A 21,648-nucleotide genomic window follows, 5' to 3' on the forward strand; every position below is an offset into this window, starting at 1 on the left:
CTGACTGAAGGCCAAACGGAAGCACCTTGAACTGGAAATGGCTCTTGCCTACTGTGAAGCGTAGATATTGCCTGTGAGCTGGGTGGATCGGAACATGGAAGTATGCATCCTCTAAATCCAGGGACGCCAAAAAATCTCCCGAATTGAGTAGTCGTAGAATATCCTGGAGAGTGACCATCCTGAAAGAGAGTTTGATGAGATAGGTGTTGAGCTCCCTGAGGTCTAGTATAGGACGCCATGTATCTTCCGTCTTCCGAACCAGGAAGAACCTGGAATAAAACCCGGTGCCCCTTTGTGAAAGAGGTACGGGCTCTATCGCCCCCTTGATGAAAAGTTGGTGGGCTTCGAGATGTAATAGTCGGAGATGTTTTGATGGACGGCGTCCGGAGCTCTTGTTGGAGGAAGATCTTGGAACTCCAACGTATGGCCACTCTGAACAATATTTAAGACCCACCGGTCCGACGTTAAAAGAACCCAGCTGTCCAGACAAAAAGATATCCTGCCCCCGACCGGTGTTCTTGGTAGGGGAGGAACAGTAGCCAGAGCCAGGAGGCCGCTATTGCCTCTTGGCGTTGTCTCGTCCCTGACGATTCTGACGTCCTCTCTGGGACTGTCGAGAGAAAGACGCCGACTGTCCTTGGCGTTGGCTGGAGTATTGACCTTTATAGGACTGTCCTGATTGTGTGGAATATTGACGTTGGTTTCCTCTGTAATTAGAAAACCCCCGACCACGTGCCCCTCTGAATGGCACTTTGCGATAGTTCAAAGACCCCAAGGACTTAGCTGTATCTGTGTCCTTCTTTATGCTTTGGAGGGCGTCATCCACATGCTTACCAAAAAGCATCTCCCCGTCAAAGGGAAGGTCCAAGATCTTATTCTGGACCTCCTGGCGAAACCAGGTCGCCTTCAACCAGCCTTGACGGCGCAAGACCGCTGACCCTGCCAAAGCCCTGAAAGCAGTAGAGGCTATGTACATCGCACAGTCAATGACTTCCGAAGAGTATCTTTCCCCTTCCATCAGAACCTGCTTGGCTTCCTCTTGACTCGACTCTGGTAGCTGGTCCATGAACGGCTCCATGTCGCACCACATCTGGCGGTCGTACCTGCCTAGAATAGCCAGAGAATTAGCTGCACGCACCAACAAGCTGGCCATGGTGGAGAATCTTTTTCCCACATTGTCCAGCCTCCTGCCTTCTTTATCCGGAGGCGTGGTTAACGGAGTGGACGGATTCTTTGACTTGCTTTGTGCGGCTTGTGATATTACGGAATCCGGCTTAGGTTGTCCTAGGAGACATGCAGGACTGCCCTCAGGGGCCTTGTATTTCTTCTCCAGCCGGGGAAGAACCGGAATGACCATCGCCGGATTCTGCATCGTTTTAATTCCCTCATCCCAGACATGTTCTATGATGGGAATTGATCTGACCGACTTCCTATACTGTGCTTTAAAGTCATATAGGAAGCAGTCGGACTGCTCCACTGTAAGGGGCAGACCAAATCTCTTGGATGCCCGTTCCATCAAATTATGGAAACCACCAATATCTGCTGGAGGCGATATATTTGTCTCCCGGCCCACATCATCCGGATCCTGCATACCAGTGTCATCAGGGTCCCCATCCGGATCCCCTGGATCAGTAAGAGGGATCACCTGCCCCTCGTCGTCCTCATCTGTATCCAAATCTTGTGTTTCTTGATCGGCAGGTTCCGTACCTGAAGGTTGAGGAACCACTAACGGTACCACCGTTGAAGTGATACGAGGTATGTCCCTTGGCAGAGGTGGCAAGTCCATTGCCATGTCACGTGGCACCACAGACGTAGAAGGACGCACCGGAGTGAGATCTGGTAATGACGGAAAACGAGCTTTATAGTCTTGCAGCATCATTTGCAAATCCGTCACTAAAGCCACTGGCAAGGCTATCATATCCTGCCTCAGAGAGCGGGGGTGTACTTCCTGTGTCAAGCTTTGCCGCCCCTCCTGCACCTCTGGACCATAAAAGTCCTCAGTATCCCTGTCCTGCTGTTTCACATTCAGGTCTGAAGGGCTGTAGGCGTCCCCATACTGCCCATCCTCTTCCTCCGAGTCATCGAGAAGCATGGATGGTGGCAAAGGCGTGACCCGCCTAGGAGAAGTCATGTCCGGCGTAATCTTTAATCTCTGGATGGCAAATCCCGAATTCTTCGTCGTCGACGGTCCCGTCGACGGTCCCGTCGACGGAGTCGATGGCAAAGGGATTCCCTGCGTCGACGAACTCGACGACATCGTCGACTGAAGGGTAACTGTCGTCGACGGGGCTAGAATCGTCGTCGACGATGACGTCGACAGTTCCGGAATCGTCGTCGACGGAGCAGTCGTCGACGGAGCCTTCTTCTTCGTCGACGGAGCATGTTTCATCGTCGACGGAGCAACCGTCGACGGTCTCGTCGACGAACTCGTCGTCAGCAACATCGACGAACTCGTCGTAGTCATCGTCGACGTGGTCTTCGTCGTCGACACCGCCGTCGAAGATGAGAAAGTAGCCGTCGTAGACGATGAAGTAGATATCGTCGACGGTCTCGTCGACGACCCCATGGAAACAGTCTTAACTATGGAGATCGTCGTCTACGTACCTGCTTTAGCCTGCGTCGACGGACGCTGTTTCTTCACTGAAACTGACTGAGGAGTTTCTGCAGCATGTTTCTTCACAGATTTCTCCTTCTGGGACGGAGGGGAAGATGTTGCAACCTCCTTCTTGTCCCTAAGGGCTACGTCCACACCAGCAGCCTGTCCCTGCCTCTCCTTTACACTGCCGTGAGGAGATTTCATGGGACCAGCCTCCTCAGACCTTTCAGAGATCCCGTGAGGGGCTTTGAGAGGGGGTTCCGCAGAGGTGGAGGGAGATGACCTACCCCTCTTCTTAGATCTCCTGGAGGAGGTACCAGAGATTGATTCCTCCTCATCCGAAGAGAGAACCTCCGTCCTGGTCTTTAGCTTCTGCAGCCACGTCAGCAACCGACCCTCTCTGTCTCTCAAGGTTTTGGTAGAGAAGGTCCGACAAATTTTACAATCTGTGGCCTTGTGTTCCGGGTACAGGCAGTATATGCAGTTTTCATGCTTATCTTCCACAAACAGTCTCTTCTTCCCACAAGAAGCACAATATCTGAATAAAGCTTTCTTCTCCTTTTCTGACATTATGTCACAAAAGATGGCAAATAAAGATGACTAATAGTAAAATTCTGAGAAACTGAGCAGAGCTCAGTGGAGACTCCCTAGCACAACGTGCGGTAGAAAAATCTGAGGCTCTGAGCTCTCTCAGGAAGGTTCCAAGGGGTGAGGCTGTGCTGATTGGTCCTGGCAAAAGTTTGGGCTCTTTTACACAAAGAGGGTGATATACTACAAAATGAGATGAGGCCTAGGCCAATTTTTCTCTTTTGTTTCTATGGTTATACATATATATATATATATATATTTTTGTTTACCGAAGCTCCCATTCTGACGACGGGGAATGATACAAAGCATGAGAATCTATGAAAGTTCCAATACTGGGGTAACTGCAAATAAGACATGCCTTGCGGGCGGCCTTCCCGAGCTGCGAGGACATACCGGACTCGTCACCTCTGGAGGATCGCTTACTCGACGGCCCATTGCCATCTAAAGCAATATCCTTGACGTACCAAAAACTTAGTAATAATTTACCAGATAATTTTGGCAAGCTCTAGGAGCAGTGGGAGAGAGACCTGGGGCCGATTGAAGAGGAAGATTGGCGATTGGCTCTTATGTCACCTAGGGAGGCGGCCATCACGCTTAGATTTAGACTGATACAACTCAGGATTTTATATCGGTCATATATGACGGGGACAACCCTTGCCAAAATAGGAGCGAGACAGAAAGACCTATGCTTAAAGGGCTGCAAGCAGCTGGCTACCTTCTATCACACACTATGGGAATGCCCGCTGATACGCGGTCTCTGGGAGAGAGCCACGAATCATATGCAGTCTGCATTGGGAAAGACGGTGGGCCTGACTTGCTTGCTAAACATATGGGCGGACTCGGACCTGACTGAAATTGAACAACAACTGGTGACGCTGGGGTACACGTTGGTTAAAAGAGAACAGGCAAGGGGATGGGGTGGTGTGGCACCGCCTGCAGTATCGATCTGGCTGAAAGACCTAGATAGGTGTATGTTTGCCAGGGGATGCCTGAAGAAATGGGATAAAAAATGGTCAATATGGAACAACTACAGGGGGGAGATTTGTGTATCACCCATGGTGGAATTGGAAATGCGTAGAAATGTGGGCAGAGACGTAACTTTTTAACGTATCTGCTTTCTCAACATCTGTAATATGCATGATGATGAGTAACTTGCTATTAACATATGTCAATACTATATGCTTGTCTGTCACAAACTTTTCTCAATAAAAACAAGTTTAAAACAAAAGAAAAAAAAAAGAAATGAACTGGTGCAACTGACAGTGAACGCATTCTGGGTCTTTGAAGACTCGGACTTCCTACTCGTGACATTGTTGAAGTTTCTTTCTGGTGAAGGGGCAAGATTGTTTTTATGTTAATTCAATGAGGATTTAATTTCTTTAAAAAAAACTGAAAATGTTTTTTTCCAATGAAATCACTGAGAAAGAGGATAGTTTTCCCCATTTTAAATCTAATACGGAATTATGCAAGAAGGCCGAAAAATGCAATGTTTGTGGATATGGTAGACCTCAGGGAAAAGGGAACAGAGTTGGGTGAGTGACTCCTTCCATGAGGTGATGGGGAGGAAGCAAAATCACAAAACATTTGGGCCAGACAGACTAACATGTGAACCCATAATTTTATGCATGTGAAATAAGTTGGTTAAAGAAATTTAACTCATCCTATACACTTACATTCACTATGCTCACACAATGAATCCTTGCTCAGAATCAATCCTACTGACTCCTAACCTACAGATACATGCACAGCACAATGACAGCATCCACGCACAACATAGCAATTAATAAAAGAACAGACGAATAAGGTCAATCTGATCTCAGTCTTACACGCTTGACAACACTAGTGGTATGGGTGGTGAGTGGGCCACAGGCTCCACAGTACCTGCTGGCTTTGGAGTGGTTGGTTGAACTTTAGTGAATGCGCTTGTTTCATTCCCCAGGATGGAAGGATTTGATTCTTTGGGCTGATCTAAAAGAAAGGATAACAGTCAGAAACTGTGTCTTGATTAGTCTGGGTCCAACTCAGTTTTTGTTACTTTTCAGGGTCACCAATACACAGAACGTATGCTGTAAAATGAAGCCGATTTCACTTATGTAACATCTAACATAGAATGGGCTTGCTTTCCAATACTCTTTTGCAAGAGATTCACAACATACCTTCTGTATCTTGTTTGGATTTCAAGACACTGCTGACACAGAATATGGTCCCTGCACCGCTGGTGTTGCTGGCAGGAGAGTTTGTGTCCCATTGAACTGCTGCACCCACATCCTATAAAAATGGAAAAATAAAATACATTTTCAGCATAAGCTAGCGCTATATAGCACAGGTGGATGGGCACAGGATCTAGCACTGCATGCAATTACTGGGATACAGGGGAAAGAGTGCCAGGCCTCGGAAAGGTCCTGCTACCAACACCATCACGTAAAGCTGAAGGCGATGTATAGTGGTGACAAGAGCAAACAAATAGTTGAGTGCAACGCCTGGCAGCAGAACAAACCCATATACATCCCCCAAAGAGCATAGTCAAAAGTCATACTCAGTAGGGACTGGACTCTCAGACAATTTCCCTGAAACCAACCTCTAAAGTTCCTATAAACAATATCTTTGAAACTTACTGGAATAAAAACACAATTAAAATACACTTACAATGCAAAACCTAAGGGCTCAGTGGGAAAAGCAGAGAGAATGGCATTATGCTTCCAAATCAAAAACTAACAACCCCTAAAACTCACCAGTTGTGGTCCAGTACTGAAACCATACCTTGCACCCAGATTGAACTGCTAATGACCTCAGACACAACAGATGCCTTCACAAATGACAAAGCCATCAGTTATGACATCCCATATTACCTTACCACCAACATTTCTGATAATATAACTGAGAAAGCAATATAATTGGTTTGAATACATATCAATAAACAATGTTGTGCCGCCAAGTCTTTTAGAAAACCACAACTAGTGAAGTTCTGGGATTTTAAGGTTTTGCTTTGGAACTATTATGTTACTTTAACTTGGAATGTTTCAGTATACGCTCACAAACAATACATATACATCTATATTTGTTCAACCATTGATTTAGGTTGCATAGATTGACATGCTTGAAATATTTCTCATCATCAGCATAATCCACAGTAATTGCAGAGAATGACCTAGTAGTTCAGAATAAAAAATTTGGCACATTGCACCTTCCAGAACATTGCCAAAAGATTCTGCAGGCAGCCAGGGTGCCTTCTACCGTAAGCATTTATGTTACGAAATGGAACCGGCTCTCAGTGTGGGCATGTTTTAAGAACTACAACCTTTTCTCCATGTCCCTCTACCTATTTCTAACTTTTGTTCTGGACCTTTTCAGATACTTGAAACAACCAAATAATATGCCTTTTTGTCCCCCAGAGTAGTCAATGATTTGTTTTAAAGTACTCTTCCACTTTTGTAACAGTGAAATGCACAGCAATAATAGAGCTGCATCTAAGCATTTTTCTGTCAGAATAGGAAATGTTTTAAAAAATGTTTCGTTGTCTGAGTCATCTGGAGATACATCTCGCTTCTGAAGCTGACGGGCGGAACATCATATCAGTGCCTTCACCTGAAAAATGTATGCTGGTAAATTGAAGTGTGCTGCCAACATCTGTACTGTAGACTACATATAGTTTATGACTAAAGTAGTAAAGTATACAAGAAAACTGCACATAAGCATTTCCTAAGAAGGGTTTCCTGCCTGACCGTGTGGAATAACTTGATAGCTTTTGAATCTATGAAAGATCCCATGTTTCAGAAACAAGTTCTGTCTATTCTGAAATGCAGAATGCCATCTACTCCACTATGGAAAGATCTCCCACAAAGCCCCACGTGAAGCAGCTTACTTCTTTTCTTGCCTTGGATACCATACTCTGATGGAGGCCTCGATATAAACATCTACATAACTATTTCTAGAGAACTTTGTTACTAAGATATTGTACTGAGTTCCAAGACTTCTGAAATCAGAGCTACATTTATGGCAACTCAATCAAAGAAGGTAAAATATGAATCATAGAACTGGACTAAAATAGTTAAAGTAGTAGCCTTAAAAGAGGCATGGTACTGAACCTTTTTCTTCTCCAGCACTAGATCTTTCATATATTTATGTAAATTGATACTTGTATAGCGCACTACTCACCCGCAAGGGTCTCAAAGCGCTTGTACGAATACCGCTGTGGAACCCATCCTGGCTTTCCCTGTGAGGCGTCCACTCCTGGGCACCCCCATGGTGGAGGCCAGGCATCCTTAGCGTTGTGGGGGCCGTTGTGGAGATTAAGCAAGCTATTGCCCAGAGTTGCAGAGTGGGACTCCATGATTGGAATGGCACCGAGGCGAGAATTATCAGGTCCGTGGAATTTTTGAGCACAAGACCCGCCGAGGCGGGGAATTGAACCCTGGTCCCGGGCTAGACCTCTGCATCAGGGTCTGCCGCTCTAATCATTGAGCCACACTTCTCCACTTGCACATGCTTGAAATAAGAACAAAGCAGTATTAATAGCTATTGGTGAAACAAGTGTCTGAAAACCAACTGGTTTCCAATACAGTTTCAGTTCCATAGCATCAATAAGACAAAAAGAGTTTTTATTAGATTCAAGCAGAGTTTGGTCTTCCAACTTAAAAAGCAATATTGTGATGAAGAGTGAAGGATTCTGCACCTCTGAAGCAAGCTGTAGGATCGCTCACTCATGCAGTTCTCAACTTGTCCTCCCAATGAGGACAAAGAGGTTCTTCAAAAAATTGTTTTCGATTATTTCTAACTTTGCTGAGGGTTATTATAGTCATAGGCGGTGATTTTATTCCACATAAAACACTGCCTTAGACAGCTGTAATCCAACTCAATTTAAACAGGCACCTTCGAACTCTAGAGGGCCTGGGTTTGCTAGACGATTGGAGGAAGTTAGACCCTGGAGAATGGAATTTCACCTTTTCTCTGATGTATGATCAAACACAAGAATAGATTATTTTTTTCTTACCAGATCAATGTAAAACCTGCTGATTGACAGATATTAAAATGAGTTCTCTTGCATCACACACTAGTTGTGCTGAAGTAGGACATAATTCGAAATTCAAATGCACCAGGCCAAGGGCAAGTAAATGAAGTCTCATTTAGAGACCCCATCTTTACACATTCCATAAAATAATCTATAAACCAGTATTTGAGAGAAAATGCTGAAAACAAAGTAATATGGTTGTAGGAAAGTGCCTCTTTTTGCATTGTTGCCGCCACTTTTTGCCAAATGTTGATGCTCTTTTACTGAGTTTGCCCTGGGTTCCTGGCAACCAGTACCCAGGGCCTTATGTTCTTTCCCTAAAACTGTACTGTTGCAAACCCAATCGGCAACTCTCTGGTCACATGTAAGTGCCTTGTAAAAGGTACCATAAGTACCAAGGGCACTACGATCAGGGAAGGCCCCTAAGGGCTCCAACACTTACTGTGCAACCCATACACACACACACACTGCCGTTGCAGGCGGAGTGTTTGGTGCAAAGCAAAGTGAAGAGTCGACATGACACACATTCTTGTGTTCCATGCCTACAATTCACTACAATTGCATAGGTAAGCCACCCTCCTAGCTGGGTCCACCACTGGTGAGGGTACAGGTGTATGAGCTCTTTACCCCTACAGTGTCTTAAGTCCATTCGTAAACAATGTAAGTGCAGTAAAGCCATAAAGAGAATATGGTCTGGGAGTTTGTCATTAAAAACTCCAAAGAACCATAATGGCTTTACTGAAAACTGGGAAGTTTGGTATCAAACTTCTTAGCACATTAAACCCACACTGATGCCAGTGTGAGATTGAATGAAAAATGAACACAGAGTGCATCTTCGAGATGCCCCCCTGAAAACTAACCTACCACTAGTGTCAAGGCTGAGTGGCTGCATTCAGCTGCCACCACCAGACATGTTTCTGGACCCTTGGATCGAGAGCCTGCCGCTCTCAGGATCCTGAAACAAAGTACATCCTGGGTCAAGGTGCCAAGCCTCGCCCCCCAGGCTGGGTAGGGTCCAAGAAGGGGAAGTTTCAAAGGCTTGCTGCCTTTGTAAGCTGACCCAGACATTTGCTGCTCCCAGCAACTGGGCTCTACTGGTTCTCACCCTCACTTTGGGCGGGAGAATCGGCAGGAAAACCAAGATAGGAGGAAAGGTGTGCCCACCTTTACCAACCCCACACCTCAGGTGGGGGATTGAGGTGAAACATAACTCTCAGTCCTCGCCATCTTGAAGATGGGGGGACCCAACCAACCAGAGTGAGGCTTATGCCCTCCTCCCACTAAAGGGTGGCATAATAGTGGGTGTACCCACCCCAAGGAAGGGACCCATTGGTCCAGACATGTACCTACCTCAAACACCCCTAAATTTAGTATTTCGGTTCTACCCCGCACCTTACCTCCTCAGAGAAGAAGAAGGACCGAAGAGCCATGCCGAAGGAAGGAGTACACCAACTGACTTGGCCCCAGCCCTACCGGCCTGTTCTGGCCTCGACCTGCTTCAGCGGAATCCTGGTGTGTCCTGCAGCCAACAACCCCCAAGAACCTGGAGGACATGCCGTGCCTTCACTAAAAAGAATGTGTCTCCCGTGAGCACCGGATTTGCTCACCAACAGACTCTGGCTCCGGCCAAATCTGCGAGTCTGCACCACTCTGCGCCCGACTCCCACGGCCCGAGTGGCCCAATACCACGAGGTGGTTTCCCCGCGATCTTGACCTGGGATCTGGTGATCCATGACCTACCTCAAGTCTCCCGATGACGCCTGCAGCCCTTTCTGGAGGATTCCCCCCCCCCCCCCCTTGCGACCAGAGCCGGTAAGAAAAACCCAACGCTAAAACACACCCTTGCACCAGACGCCCCAAGACCTTGGTGGCCCAACTGGCGGGGTTACTAGCATCCAACGACATTCCAACTTACCTCTCCAACTGGTGGTCACCTCCAGAAGATCTTCGTCCTCAGTCTGCAGTGTTTGTTGCAACCGGAGAATCCCCATTGAAAACAGGACACCCAACGCCAAAACGGCACCCTTCACCCAGCCGCGCTGTGGGTGCACTTTGTTTGCTAATTTCAACCTTCGTTTGCCCTGAGCTTAATTTCAGGAGCTTTGATCCCTCAACCTTGTGGCCTGCTCGTGAGCAGCCACGAACCAGAGGCACCCTGTCCCCCATTGGATAACATTGGGCTTCAGCACTCTGCACCCGGCCGCCCTAGTGCCACTGAGGGTGCTTTTTGAGTGAATCCTTGACCCTGGGGGAACCCCTGTTCTAATCCCAGAAACTCAGCCCTCAAGGTCGTTTACTTACCTGCAAAACGATAACCCCATTTTTCTCCATAGGATTGCATTGATTGCTTTCCTCTGAAAATATTTTGGGTGTTGAGGGTGTTTTGTATGGAAACCTAAGAAACTGTGATTTAACAAAAACTGTTTTACTCACCTTTTATCCAGGAAATGTCCCATTGTGATATCTAGGCATATCACACTGAGTAGAAAAAGTTATCTGAAAAAGTAACTTAAAAAGTAATCACAAATTAACTGTAAAGTTACTGAAAAGTAATTTCAACTGTTTCTGAACATTTGACCTACCTGTATTTACATTCAATTGCATTCAACTATATTATCAGAAAAGTATTATTTTTACTTACCTGCACCATGTCTGACTTGGTTCTAAAAATAAAATACAACAAAGAAATACTTTCATACAAAACAATTGGTCAGAGTTGAGTCTTTGAGTGTGTGAAATCATTTCTTGCCTGAGTGTGTAAAATAAATCCTTACACTATCCTCTGATGAAGCCCTACTGCTTGCCCACACTACCACAAATAGAGAGTAAGGATTAGTTACTTACCTGTAATCCTAGTTCTCTTCCAGGGGTATACCCATCATAGTCCTAAACACTGAATAATCCCCGCCCATGTGCGGGAATCCTGGAGCATATAGAAATATACAAATATATATATATATATATATATATATATATATATATATATATATATATTCACTGAAAAAACCATAGGTTTCACACATGTTATAGTTAGCTGTACATTTCACTCGTAAAAAACCAATGAAATTCCCGCGTTATAGTTAGTGCAGGCAACTATAACTCACGCGACCGCAATCCTCTGCTGATGCTAATACTGTATTTCGACACTTATTTGCCCATGTCTTCTTCCATTAAATTTTAGCTATACATATATTACAAATATTTTTTTTTCATAAAGACACATATGTCATCAGCAGAAGATTGCGGTCGCGTGAGTTATAGTTGCCTGCACTAACTATAACGCGGGAATTTCATTGGTTTTATACGAGTGAAATGTACAGCTAACTATAACATGTGTGAAACCTATGGTTTTTTCAATGAATTTGCAAGGTTTTTTAAATGCTAATTCCTAACTATAACGTGTGTGAAACCTATGGTTTTTTCAGTGAATTTGTACGGTTTTTTAAATGCTAAGTTACTTTACGCCATTCGTGGCGTGCGCGCCCAGTTAACGCAGTTCGTTCCGTGCGCGCACGGTGCGCTTCGCGCACCGCGCGCCCACTTTACGCAGTTAGTGCCGTGCACGCACGGTGGTCACGCGGTGCGCTGCGCGCACCGCGTGCCCACGTTAAGCGGGATGGGCCATGTACGCACGATGCGCTTCGCGCACCGTGCGCACATGGGGAACATATTATGCGCATCTTTGTGAAATGTATTCTTTGTTAAATTCATAGCTGTAATATGCCATGCACAAATGGAGCCCTTCGGGCACCATTTGCACACGGGGTGGGGAGAATGTGGATAATTTTCGACCTGGTTTCGACCGATTCGAATGTTTACTAAGAGCTAAGAGCCAATCAAAATCGCGCTCGCGCACGCCACCGTACGCATACGGTAAGCGCACCGTAAGCGCACCGTAAGCTGGCTCAGATATATATATTGATTTAAAGGCTATTTTCTCAGAATCTACTGAACAGATTTACACCAAACCTACAAAAGGCACTTCCTTGACCTGAGGACTACCTCTCTGCCAAATTTCAAGTAATTCTGTTCAGCCGTTCGGGCTGTAGCTGTGTCTAAAGGTCCTATGGAAAAATGCATGGGAAAAACGCGTTTTGGGACCCCCCTTTTATCTCAGCCCCCGCTTCACGAATCCCCCCGAGACTTTCAGGGTAGGAGCGGAGCTCAACGCCCCACCTATTTTGAAAAATTCGCAAGGATTCGTCGACCGGCGCCAAAGTTATTCAAAATAGAATGTTGCGGATTTCCTATGGAAACGTGGTCCTAACTATAACTACCTACTGGCGACCGCCAGTAGGTAATATATATATATATATATATATATATATATATATATGTTGGGAAACCACAAGCGCCTAGGATTCCCACGACATACATATATACATGTATATAAACACAAATATGCAGCCTAACACAATTCCAATAGAGCAACATGCCATAATTACAAAGGTTTATCTTGTACAAAAAATAATCTTAGACATAAACTCTGTAAAAGAGAACATACACTGTAATAGTGTCATATAAGAAAACCTTTATTTTCAGACAAGTAAAGAAGGTAATAGCAGGCAGTTGGCCCATAGGCTGCATAGATGAATAAACATCACAGTACAGTAAAAAACTGGCACCTCGCCTTGAAGGCTTCCAAGAACTTGGAAACCGTGCCATTAAGACCTCCAGGAGCCCCTCTGCTCCCATCATGCACCACAGGTGACAGTTAGGTCGGTTCTTTTTTATGGTGTACTAACTTGTGACAACCTGATAAAAAGATGCAATCACTACAAAAAATATACTAAAAATGCTCGTCCGGGGAGGAGGGAGGGTTGCTTATGACTATGACGAGTATACCCCTGGAAGGGAACTAGGATTACAGGTAAGTAACTAATCCTTCTCTTCCAGGGGATACTCATCAATAGTCATAAGCACTGAATAGAGTAGCAAGCCCATACCCACTACCTCGCGGACGAGCAAATAGTATAGAAAAACAGTAACAGAGCATCTTAACATGACATCAAGCAAATAAATTCCTCAGAGAGGCTTGCCCAACTTGGGCATCCGCCTGTGCATTAGAATCCAAGCAGTAATGGCGGGTGAAAGTATGAACTGAGCGACAAGTCGCTGCTTTACGAATTCCTGACATAGGCACATTCCTTAGCAGGGCCGTAGTAGAAGCCTTCCCCCTGGTAGAATGTGCTTTAGGTTTGCCCTGAAGAACCTGGTTAGCTAGTTGGTAGGTCAAAGATATGCACAAAACTATCCATCTAGAGATGGATGTCTTAGAAGCTGCTGAACCAGTATTTATGACACCATAGTTAAACAACCGGTCCGTGTATCTCAAGGACTTGGTTTTGTCAAGATAAAATGTCAAAACCCTCTTGAGGTCCAAAGAATGAAGAGACCTCTCCGGTTGAGTAGAGGGATTGGGGAAAAAGGTGGGAAGAGTGATTGTCTGATTGATGTGGAAATGTGAGACCACCTTTGGCAGAAAGCTGGGATGGGTCCTTAAAACCACCCTGTTGGCATGAAAAACCGTATAAGGCTCTCTACAACACAAAGCCTGGATCTCACTAACCCTACGGGCAGAAGTGATGGCAACTAAAAAGGCCGTTTTCCATGATAAATGTTGCAGAGAAGCCTTGTGAAACGGTTCAAAAAGAGCACCCATACGTTTTGTAAGGACTATGTTGAGCTCCCAAGGAGGAGATGGGGATCTCACTGGGGGTAAACCTTTTTCAGCCCTTCAAGGAAATCTTTAACAACTGGCATTTTGAAAAAAGAAATCCGTGATGCAGATTTCCTGTATGCAGTGATAGCTGCACCTTAATCAAAGAAAACTGCAGACCAGACTTGGCCAAATGTAGTATATATGGCAACAGTACCTGCTCTTGACCCTTGACCGGATCATGAGCATTGTCCCTGCACCACAGATAGAACCGCATTCACTTGAAAGCATAGGATTTGCTGGTGGATGGTCTCTTGGCTTCTTTCAGGATCGTCATACAATCCGCTGGTAGGTCTAGGTGTCCGTACTGAATGACCTCAGGAGCCATGCTGTCAATCTGAGGGAGGTGAGATTGGGATGAAACACTCTCCCCTTGTTCTTGGACGACAGATCCGGACGGCAAGGCAGCCTCCGGTGTGGCACCTTGGACAACTGCAGAAGGTTCGGGTATCACCACTGACGCAGCCACTCCGGAAGCTATCAGGATCATTCTGGTGTTGGACCTGTAAAACTTGTTGATCACTGCCAGGATCAGTGAAAGCGGTGGAAAGGCGTACAGTAATGTCAGACCAGTTTATCAAAAGGGCATTCCCTCGTGATCCTGGTTGGGGAAACCTGGACACGAAGACAGGGCATTTGGTGTTGGCCTTGTCTGCGAAGAGGTCAATGTTTGGTACTCCCCATTACCAAAAGATGTCTTGAGTGACTTCGGCGTTTAGCACCCAGTTGTGCCCTTCTACGAAGTCCCTGCTGAGAGTGTCTGCTTGGACGTTCATAGAACCCGGAAGATGAATGGCCACGATGCTGAGTCCTCTTGCGAGAAGCCATTTCCAAATGGTCTGTGCCTCCAGAAAGAGTCCTCGACCTGGTGCCCTCCTGCTTGTTCAGATAATACATCGTTGTGGTGTTGTCTGTCTGAACCAAAAGGGAGCTGGACTGGAGATAAGGATACAGAGACTTGAGAGCCAGATGAATGGCTCGTAACTCGAGTAAGTTGATGTGATATCCTCGCTCTGTCTCCGACCAGAGATCTTGCACCTGAAGGGACCCCATGTGTGCTCCCCAACCTTGCAGGGAAGCATCTATGACTACAGTCTGAGTGGGAATCACCTTTAGCAGGTGTGACCGTTTCATCCACCATCTGATGGAGTCCTTGGCAGACTGAGGTAGGGTCCACGGTCCTCCCAACGACCTGAGAGTTGCATCCACTGGTGTTCCAGAGACTGCTGTAGAGGACGCATGTTCAATCTGGCATTGGGGACGATGAACACGCAAGAGGCCATGGAGCTCAACAGTGACGAGACCTGTCTGACTGTGGGATGACTTGCACTGAGAAGATCGCGACCTTGGTTCTGATTGAAGATAACCTCTCCTCCGAAGGACACATGCTTGCCTTCGCGGTATCTAGCGAGGCGCCTAGGTAATGGATTCTCTGGGTCGGGTTGAGGATCGATTTCTTGAAGTTGACCTGAAGTTCCAGCGTGTTCAACAGCTGAAGACAGTAGTTGAGATGGCTCTGAAGTAGAGAAGGAGTGGCACTCTTCAGTAGCCAATCGTCCAGATTGGGATAAATGAAGATCTTGCGTTTGCGTAGGAATGCTGCCACCACCGCCATGCACTTTGAGAATGTTCAGGGGGCTGACTTGAGCCCGAACGGTAGTACTCGAAATTGAAAATGCTGACGGTTTATTTGAAAACTGAGAAATGTGCGATGCCCCCTGGACACTGGAATATGGAAGTAGGCATCCTGCAAGTCTATAGCATACATCCAGTCTCCCTGATGCATATGTGAAAAAATCTGGTGTAGGGTCAACATCAGAAATTTTTCTTTGCGGATGAACTTGTTCAAGAGCTGTAGGTCTAGAATAAGTCTGTATTCTCTTGCCAGGCCTCTTTTTTCGACTAGGAAGTAACAAGAGTAAATTCCTTGTCCTTGCTGTTTCAGGATGTTCTCTATGGCGTTTTTTTGTAGAAGACTGTCCACCTCTTTCTGCAAAAGTAGAAGATGATGATTGGATCTGCTTTGAAGTGGAATTGATGGTGAGGCTTTGAATCTCAGCAAGTATCCATTTTGAACAATACTCAGCACCCATTTGTCGTTTGTTATGGATCTCCACTCTTCTAGATGAAAAGTGACACTTCCTCCTACCGGAGTGGCTAACGGGCCTGAAGGAAGTCTCTGCTCATTGTTTGGCTGGCTGCTTAGCAGCTGAAGACTGCTGCCTGTTTCCTCTCCCTCTACCAGGTCGTCGTTGATGGAACTGAGACCTCTGCTGTTGCTGATTTTGGGATGACCACTGAGGGGTTTGAACCCTCTGTTGGGAGAAATGTCTGTCATACGGGCGGAAGCATTTCCTGAATTCTTTCCGCTTCTCTAAACCAACAGCTTTCACAGTATCCAATTCTGTCTTCATCTTGGCCATCTCATCATCCGCATGAGAACCAAACAGTGAAGACCCATTAAACGGAAGGTTGACAATTCTCCGTTGGGCATCTGGCTTCAGGCCTCGGAGACGGAGCCAAGCCAAGCGCCTGGAGCAGATACTGTGTGAATAACCGTGAGAGGCCAGATAAGAGGAGTCTGCAGCCGCACTTATGACCTCGTTTGCCATGAAGTATCTCCTGAAAGTCCTGTTGGTCTTCTTTCTGGAGTTTTTCTGTGAATCTGGCAAGGGAGTCCCAGAGAGACCTATCATACCTCCCCAGGAGAGCTGAAGCGCTGGCTACTTTCATCACAGACACCGAGGTATTACACATCCTCTTACACATAGAGTCCATATTCTTGCTATCTTTCTCTGGAGTAACTGACGAAGAAGATGCAGTAGAGTGTGCCTTTCTGGCCGCCGCCACAATGACTGAGTCTGGAGGGGGCTCTGAGCGCAGGAAAAGCGGGTCTTGAGTCGGTGCCTTGTATTTTTTGGCAATACGAGATGGTACAGACCACACTGTGGCAGGGGTTAAGAAAGTTTGCATGGCAGACTCTATGAGGCCTGGGACCGAAGGCAGTAGAGGCCTGGTTGACGAATGATGGTGTAGAGTCTCGAATATAACAGATGAGGAGACCGTAGGGGCCGACATACTGATGTTGAGCTTCTTCGGCCCTCTGCAGAGAACGTCATTGAAGGTTCCGATGTCGTCAATTGGGGAAACTCTGGATGGCGGTGTTGCAGAAAGAGTTGGGGAATAATTCCTGATAGAAGATCTGGTGGATGTTGACCACATTGGAGATCTTCACCTCCTCCTCTTGGGAAAGGGAGTGTGATGTGAACGAACTCTCTCCCGTGATCTTGTGTGACGGGAGGATGGAGACCTTGACCTTCTCTGGGGTCTTTTTGGAGAGATCCTTGAAGATGTTGTTGCAGGAGGAGTTCTGCGACCTCTTGATGGAGAGTAGGTGCAAGAATAATCCGAATCAGGATTTCTATGACCAGCATCCCCTGTTACAGAATGTCCAGTACCTTCCAGCCACCTTAGCGAAAGATTAAAAGAATGCGACTTCTTGGGCGGAACCGGAGAGCCCTCCGGTAAAATCTGAACAATGTTAAGGCCCGGGCATGATGAAAGTCTCCTCGACGTCAAACGCCGTGACCTCGACGTCGACCTTGCCTCCTCTGCAACCTCCTCAGAGACGACTACAGGAGTTTTGTCTCTCAACGTCGACAGATGCCTGGATGACACCGTCTGTGCTGTCTTCGACGCCGACTTTCGTGGCGGCGAGATGCTGGAGGATTCTCGTCTCAGATCTCGACGTTGTGTTCGACATCGAACGCCCTCGCGGGCGAACAGGAGACTTCAACGTCGATCGCCTCGGGCACTTCTTCAGCGTCGATTTTCTAGATGGTGAGCGCCACGACTGCAACGGAGACCTAGACGTCGACAGTCGGTAAGCTCTCGGCAGGATCTTCGCCGGCAAACCCCTCGACACCGACCTCCTAGAAGGTGGCGGAGTGGGTCCTCGCCGTTGATGGATGTTTCGACATCGACGGGTGCACGTCAGGTCTCTCGGGACCAGCATACTTCGAGCCCGAAGTATATCTCAACGTCTACTTACTTTTGTGCGACGGAGAATCTGTCCCTCGACGCTGATGTGTGTCTGTTGCTTTTTCGACGGCGAACTCGACACCGGCCAGTCAGGGATCTGTCTCTTTCTGGACTCGTTTTCGATGTTCCTGAAGAGAAGAAGGGCCTTGACCACTTCCAAGGCCCCTTTTACGATGACTTGTACTTCTCTCCATCAAGGCATGGAGTTTAATCCTCTTTCTGTCCCGAAGAGTCCGTTTCGAAAACTGCTGACAATTGCAGGTATCTGGCTTGTGTGAAGATGGCAAACACACGATACACACAGAGTGCGGGTCAGATTTAGCCATCTTTTTATCACAAGATGGACATTTGTGGAATAATGCTGGCAGTCGGATAGAAATAAGTATGTTAAAATGTCAGAAAAGATAAATAAATATCAACCAGCAGTCAAAAATGTCGAATAATGAGAGAAAGAAACTATTTCTGACTAAAGATAATCAAAAACTGTCGAGCTCAAGCTCCAGGATCCTCACAGAAGGAGCCGGAAAAAAGAACCGACCTAAATGTTGTAAGAAAGTGGCTCTGTATATACTGCACCAAAGTATGGTTCAGTGTGTACAGAGTGCAACAGTGCCCAGAGGTTTGGCAGAGGTTAAAGTTAGATATAACCTTAATCTCTAAAGTGGTAGCTCGGTCGAGCACTAAGGCAGTATCGGAGGACAGTGTAAAGCATTTGTTGTACACATTCAGTCAGCAAATGGTCTTACACACTCAAGAACTGAACTCAATGCCAATTGGTTTGTATGTAAAAATATATTGTTGTTTTATTTTAGAACCACAATTAGGCATAAAAATACTTTCTCAGAATGAGATGCTATAGTTGGATACTTTCAATAAGCAATAGACTTTTCAATTAAATAGATACAGTTGTTGCAATATGCAACACAATCCTAACACAATAATAACATTGAGCTCAATGGGAATTTTAAGTAAATGCAATATCAATTACTTTACGTATGTTTTTTCTACTCAGGGCTGGATCAAGGATTCAGCCCTGGTGCATCTCCTGTAAACAGTTGGAAGAAATCGTTTTAAAGTAAACAGGCGATTTTTAAGGAATATTTGTAAGTTGCAAAAATCGACACTTAGAAGAATTTCTGGTGAGAACCAGGCAATGTTATCCTATGGGGGAAAACAGGTCATCTGAAAATCACAGTTGTAATTACTTTTTAGGGTCAGTGCTGGGCACCAATATCCAGCACTGGGATCTCTCCTGGTAACAGGTGAGTAAATGTTGTTTTCATTGATCGGATGATTTTTAGTGAATATTTTAAAGTTTCAAAACTCGACACTTAGAAAAATTTCCAAGTGAAAACCGGTCAATGTTACCCTATGGAGAAAATGTGAGTTATCGGCTTTCAGGTAAGTACTTGACTTGCAGAGTTAAGGTTCTGGGGCAAGACTTATGGGTCTCCCAGGGTCAGTTAGGTACAGTAGTTACACCCTCAGCGGCACAGGGGCATCCGGGTGCAGAGAGAGTAGGCCCAATATTAGCCTATGGCAGGTAGGGGGCCTTTGGTTGGTGGCTGCTAGCAGGCAGGCCCCGCGGCTGAGGGAGCGGAGCTCCTGGTCACTTACAGAGGGCAAGTGGGGAAGTAGAATAGAACAGATACTGCACTTCCAGGGGCACTCGGGCGGCTGGGTGTAGGGTGCTTTTGGGCCTTCGGGCACCCAATGGATTTCAATGGGAAAGCTGCGAGACGAACAAAGGCTGCAGGCTCCGGGAGGGAGATTCTTCAGGTGCGACCACCACTTTGAGAGGTAAGTTGGGATGCTTTAGGTTAGGTAGGCACCGAGGAGTTGGGCACAGGGGGCCACAGGGCGTCTTTTGGCAGCGGGAAATCTTACCCTCTGCTGGTCACATTTGGGGGGGTCCCTGGTGTTGAGGCTGCAGGCGCCGTCAGGAGCGTCGAAGAGAGTCCTTGGGTGCTCGTGGTCTTTGTTCACTCAGGCACAGGCCGGGATCGGCGGGTGCAGAGTGTGCTGGATTTGCAGCTCCTAGCTGGCACCAGGGGTTGTTGCGGTTTTGAGCAGAACCACTGCTCGTGGGAGTCCCAGTCTATAGATGAGCAAGGCAGTCAGGTCCTCCGGGGTTTTTGAGGTTATTGACCACTGGAGACGCCGGGGTTTAGCAGGAGCAGGTTCGAGGGTCAACAGGCCTGTAGGGCTGGGGCCAAGTCAGTTGGTGTCGTCCTCTTGTTAGCAGCTGCACGACAGGTCTTCTTTCTTCTTGTTCTTCTTTGTAGTTTCGGAATCGGGATATGAGGAAGGAAGGCTCAGGGTGCCCCTAAATACTAAATTTAGGGGTATTACAGGTAGGGAAAGGTCAGGGACCAATGGGGCCCTTTCCTGGGTTGAGTACACCCCCTATTCTCCCACTCTCCAGTGGGAGGGGGGCAGGAGCCTAGTCCTGATTGGGTAGGGCTCCACATCCTCAAGATGGCGAGAGCCCGGAGTTGTGCTTCACCTTGCCTCCCCCACCTGAGGTTTGGGGTTGGCAGAGGCTAGCACACCCCCTTTTCTCACTTGGGTTTCTCCGCCAGTCTTCCTGCCAGAGTGGGGGTCAGAACCGGTGGGGACCAGTTTCTGAGCACAGCAAGTGGTCTGGAGAGGCTCACAAAGGCGGCATGCCTTTGAAGCTTCCCCTGCCCATCCTGGGGGAGGAGGCCTAGCACCTCGCCCCAGGATGTGCATTGTTGCAGGCCCACGAGAGCGGGTGGCTCTCTACCCAGGGGTCCAGCAACATGTCTGCTGGGTGGCAGCCTAGGCAGCCTCTCAGTCAGGACGTGGGTTGTGGGTTAGTTTCAGGGGGCAACTAAGTTTCCCTCTGTCGTGCATTTTACATTGAATCCCACACTGGCATCAGTGTGGATTTAATGTTCTGAGAAGTTTGATACCAAACTTCTCAGTCTTCAGTGTAGCCATCATCGTGCTGTGAAGTTCGTGATGACGACTTCCCAGCACCATATACACTTAATGGCAGCACTGCACTTAGTGCCCAGGAATGGACCTGGACACTGTAGGGGTACAGGGCTCATGCACCTGTACCCACACCACTGGCATAGGGACCAGCTAGAGGGATGACTGAGGTATGCCAGGGCAGTGTGTTGTGGGCATGGCACACAGGGATGTGTACCATGTTGACTCTTTGTTTTGTTCTGTACCAAGACACTCAGCCTGCAAAGGCAGTGTGTGTGTGTCAGGGTACAGGGCCTCTAAGAGTGGCACTATAAGTGCTGCAGCCCTTAGGGGCCTTCTCTGGTCACAGTGCCCTGGGTGCCTAGTGTACCATTTACCAGGGGCTGACACGAGGCCAGAGATGCCAATTGGGTTTTGGTTTCAATACAGTTTTAGGGAAGGAAAACAGGCCCTGGGCACCTGATTGGCAAGAGCCCAGGGCACACTCTTTCAAAGTACATCAGCAATTCAGCAAAAAGTGGGGGCATACCATGCAAGAAAAATGGCACTTTCTCACAACTGTCACCTGTGGTGCATGATGGGAGCAGCGGGGCTCCTGGAGGTCTGAAAGGCATGGTGTCCAAGTTCTTGGAAGCCTTAAAGGCGAGGTGCCAGTTTTTTACTGTACTGTGATGTTTATTCATCTATGCAGCCTATGGGCCAACTGCCTGCTATTACCTTCTTTTCTGGTCTGAAAAG

At 47.0% G+C, this 21,648-nt stretch overlaps 1 protein-coding gene across 4 annotated transcripts in view; it reads right to left on the reverse strand.

Moving 5' to 3' along the window:
• Positions 1-21,648, reverse strand: part of SPAG5 (sperm associated antigen 5) — a 577,046-nt gene that overhangs the window by 262,190 nt on the left and 293,208 nt on the right. For all 4 annotated transcript variants that reach the window (XM_085649122.1, XM_085649121.1, XM_085649120.1 and 1 more), the window contains 2 exons: positions 5,341-5,452; positions 5,066-5,152 (listed from right to left, as the gene is read on the reverse strand). In XM_085649122.1, the coding sequence (XP_085505248.1) occupies positions 5,066-5,152; positions 5,341-5,452 (199 nt within the window). The remainder of the gene's footprint in view (positions 1-5,065; positions 5,153-5,340; positions 5,453-21,648) is intronic.

The sequence above is a fragment of the Triturus cristatus genome, chromosome 3_2 (genome assembly GCF_964204655.1).
Source record: "Triturus cristatus chromosome 3_2, aTriCri1.1, whole genome shotgun sequence".
Classification (NCBI taxonomy): domain Eukaryota; kingdom Metazoa; phylum Chordata; class Amphibia; order Caudata; family Salamandridae; genus Triturus; species Triturus cristatus.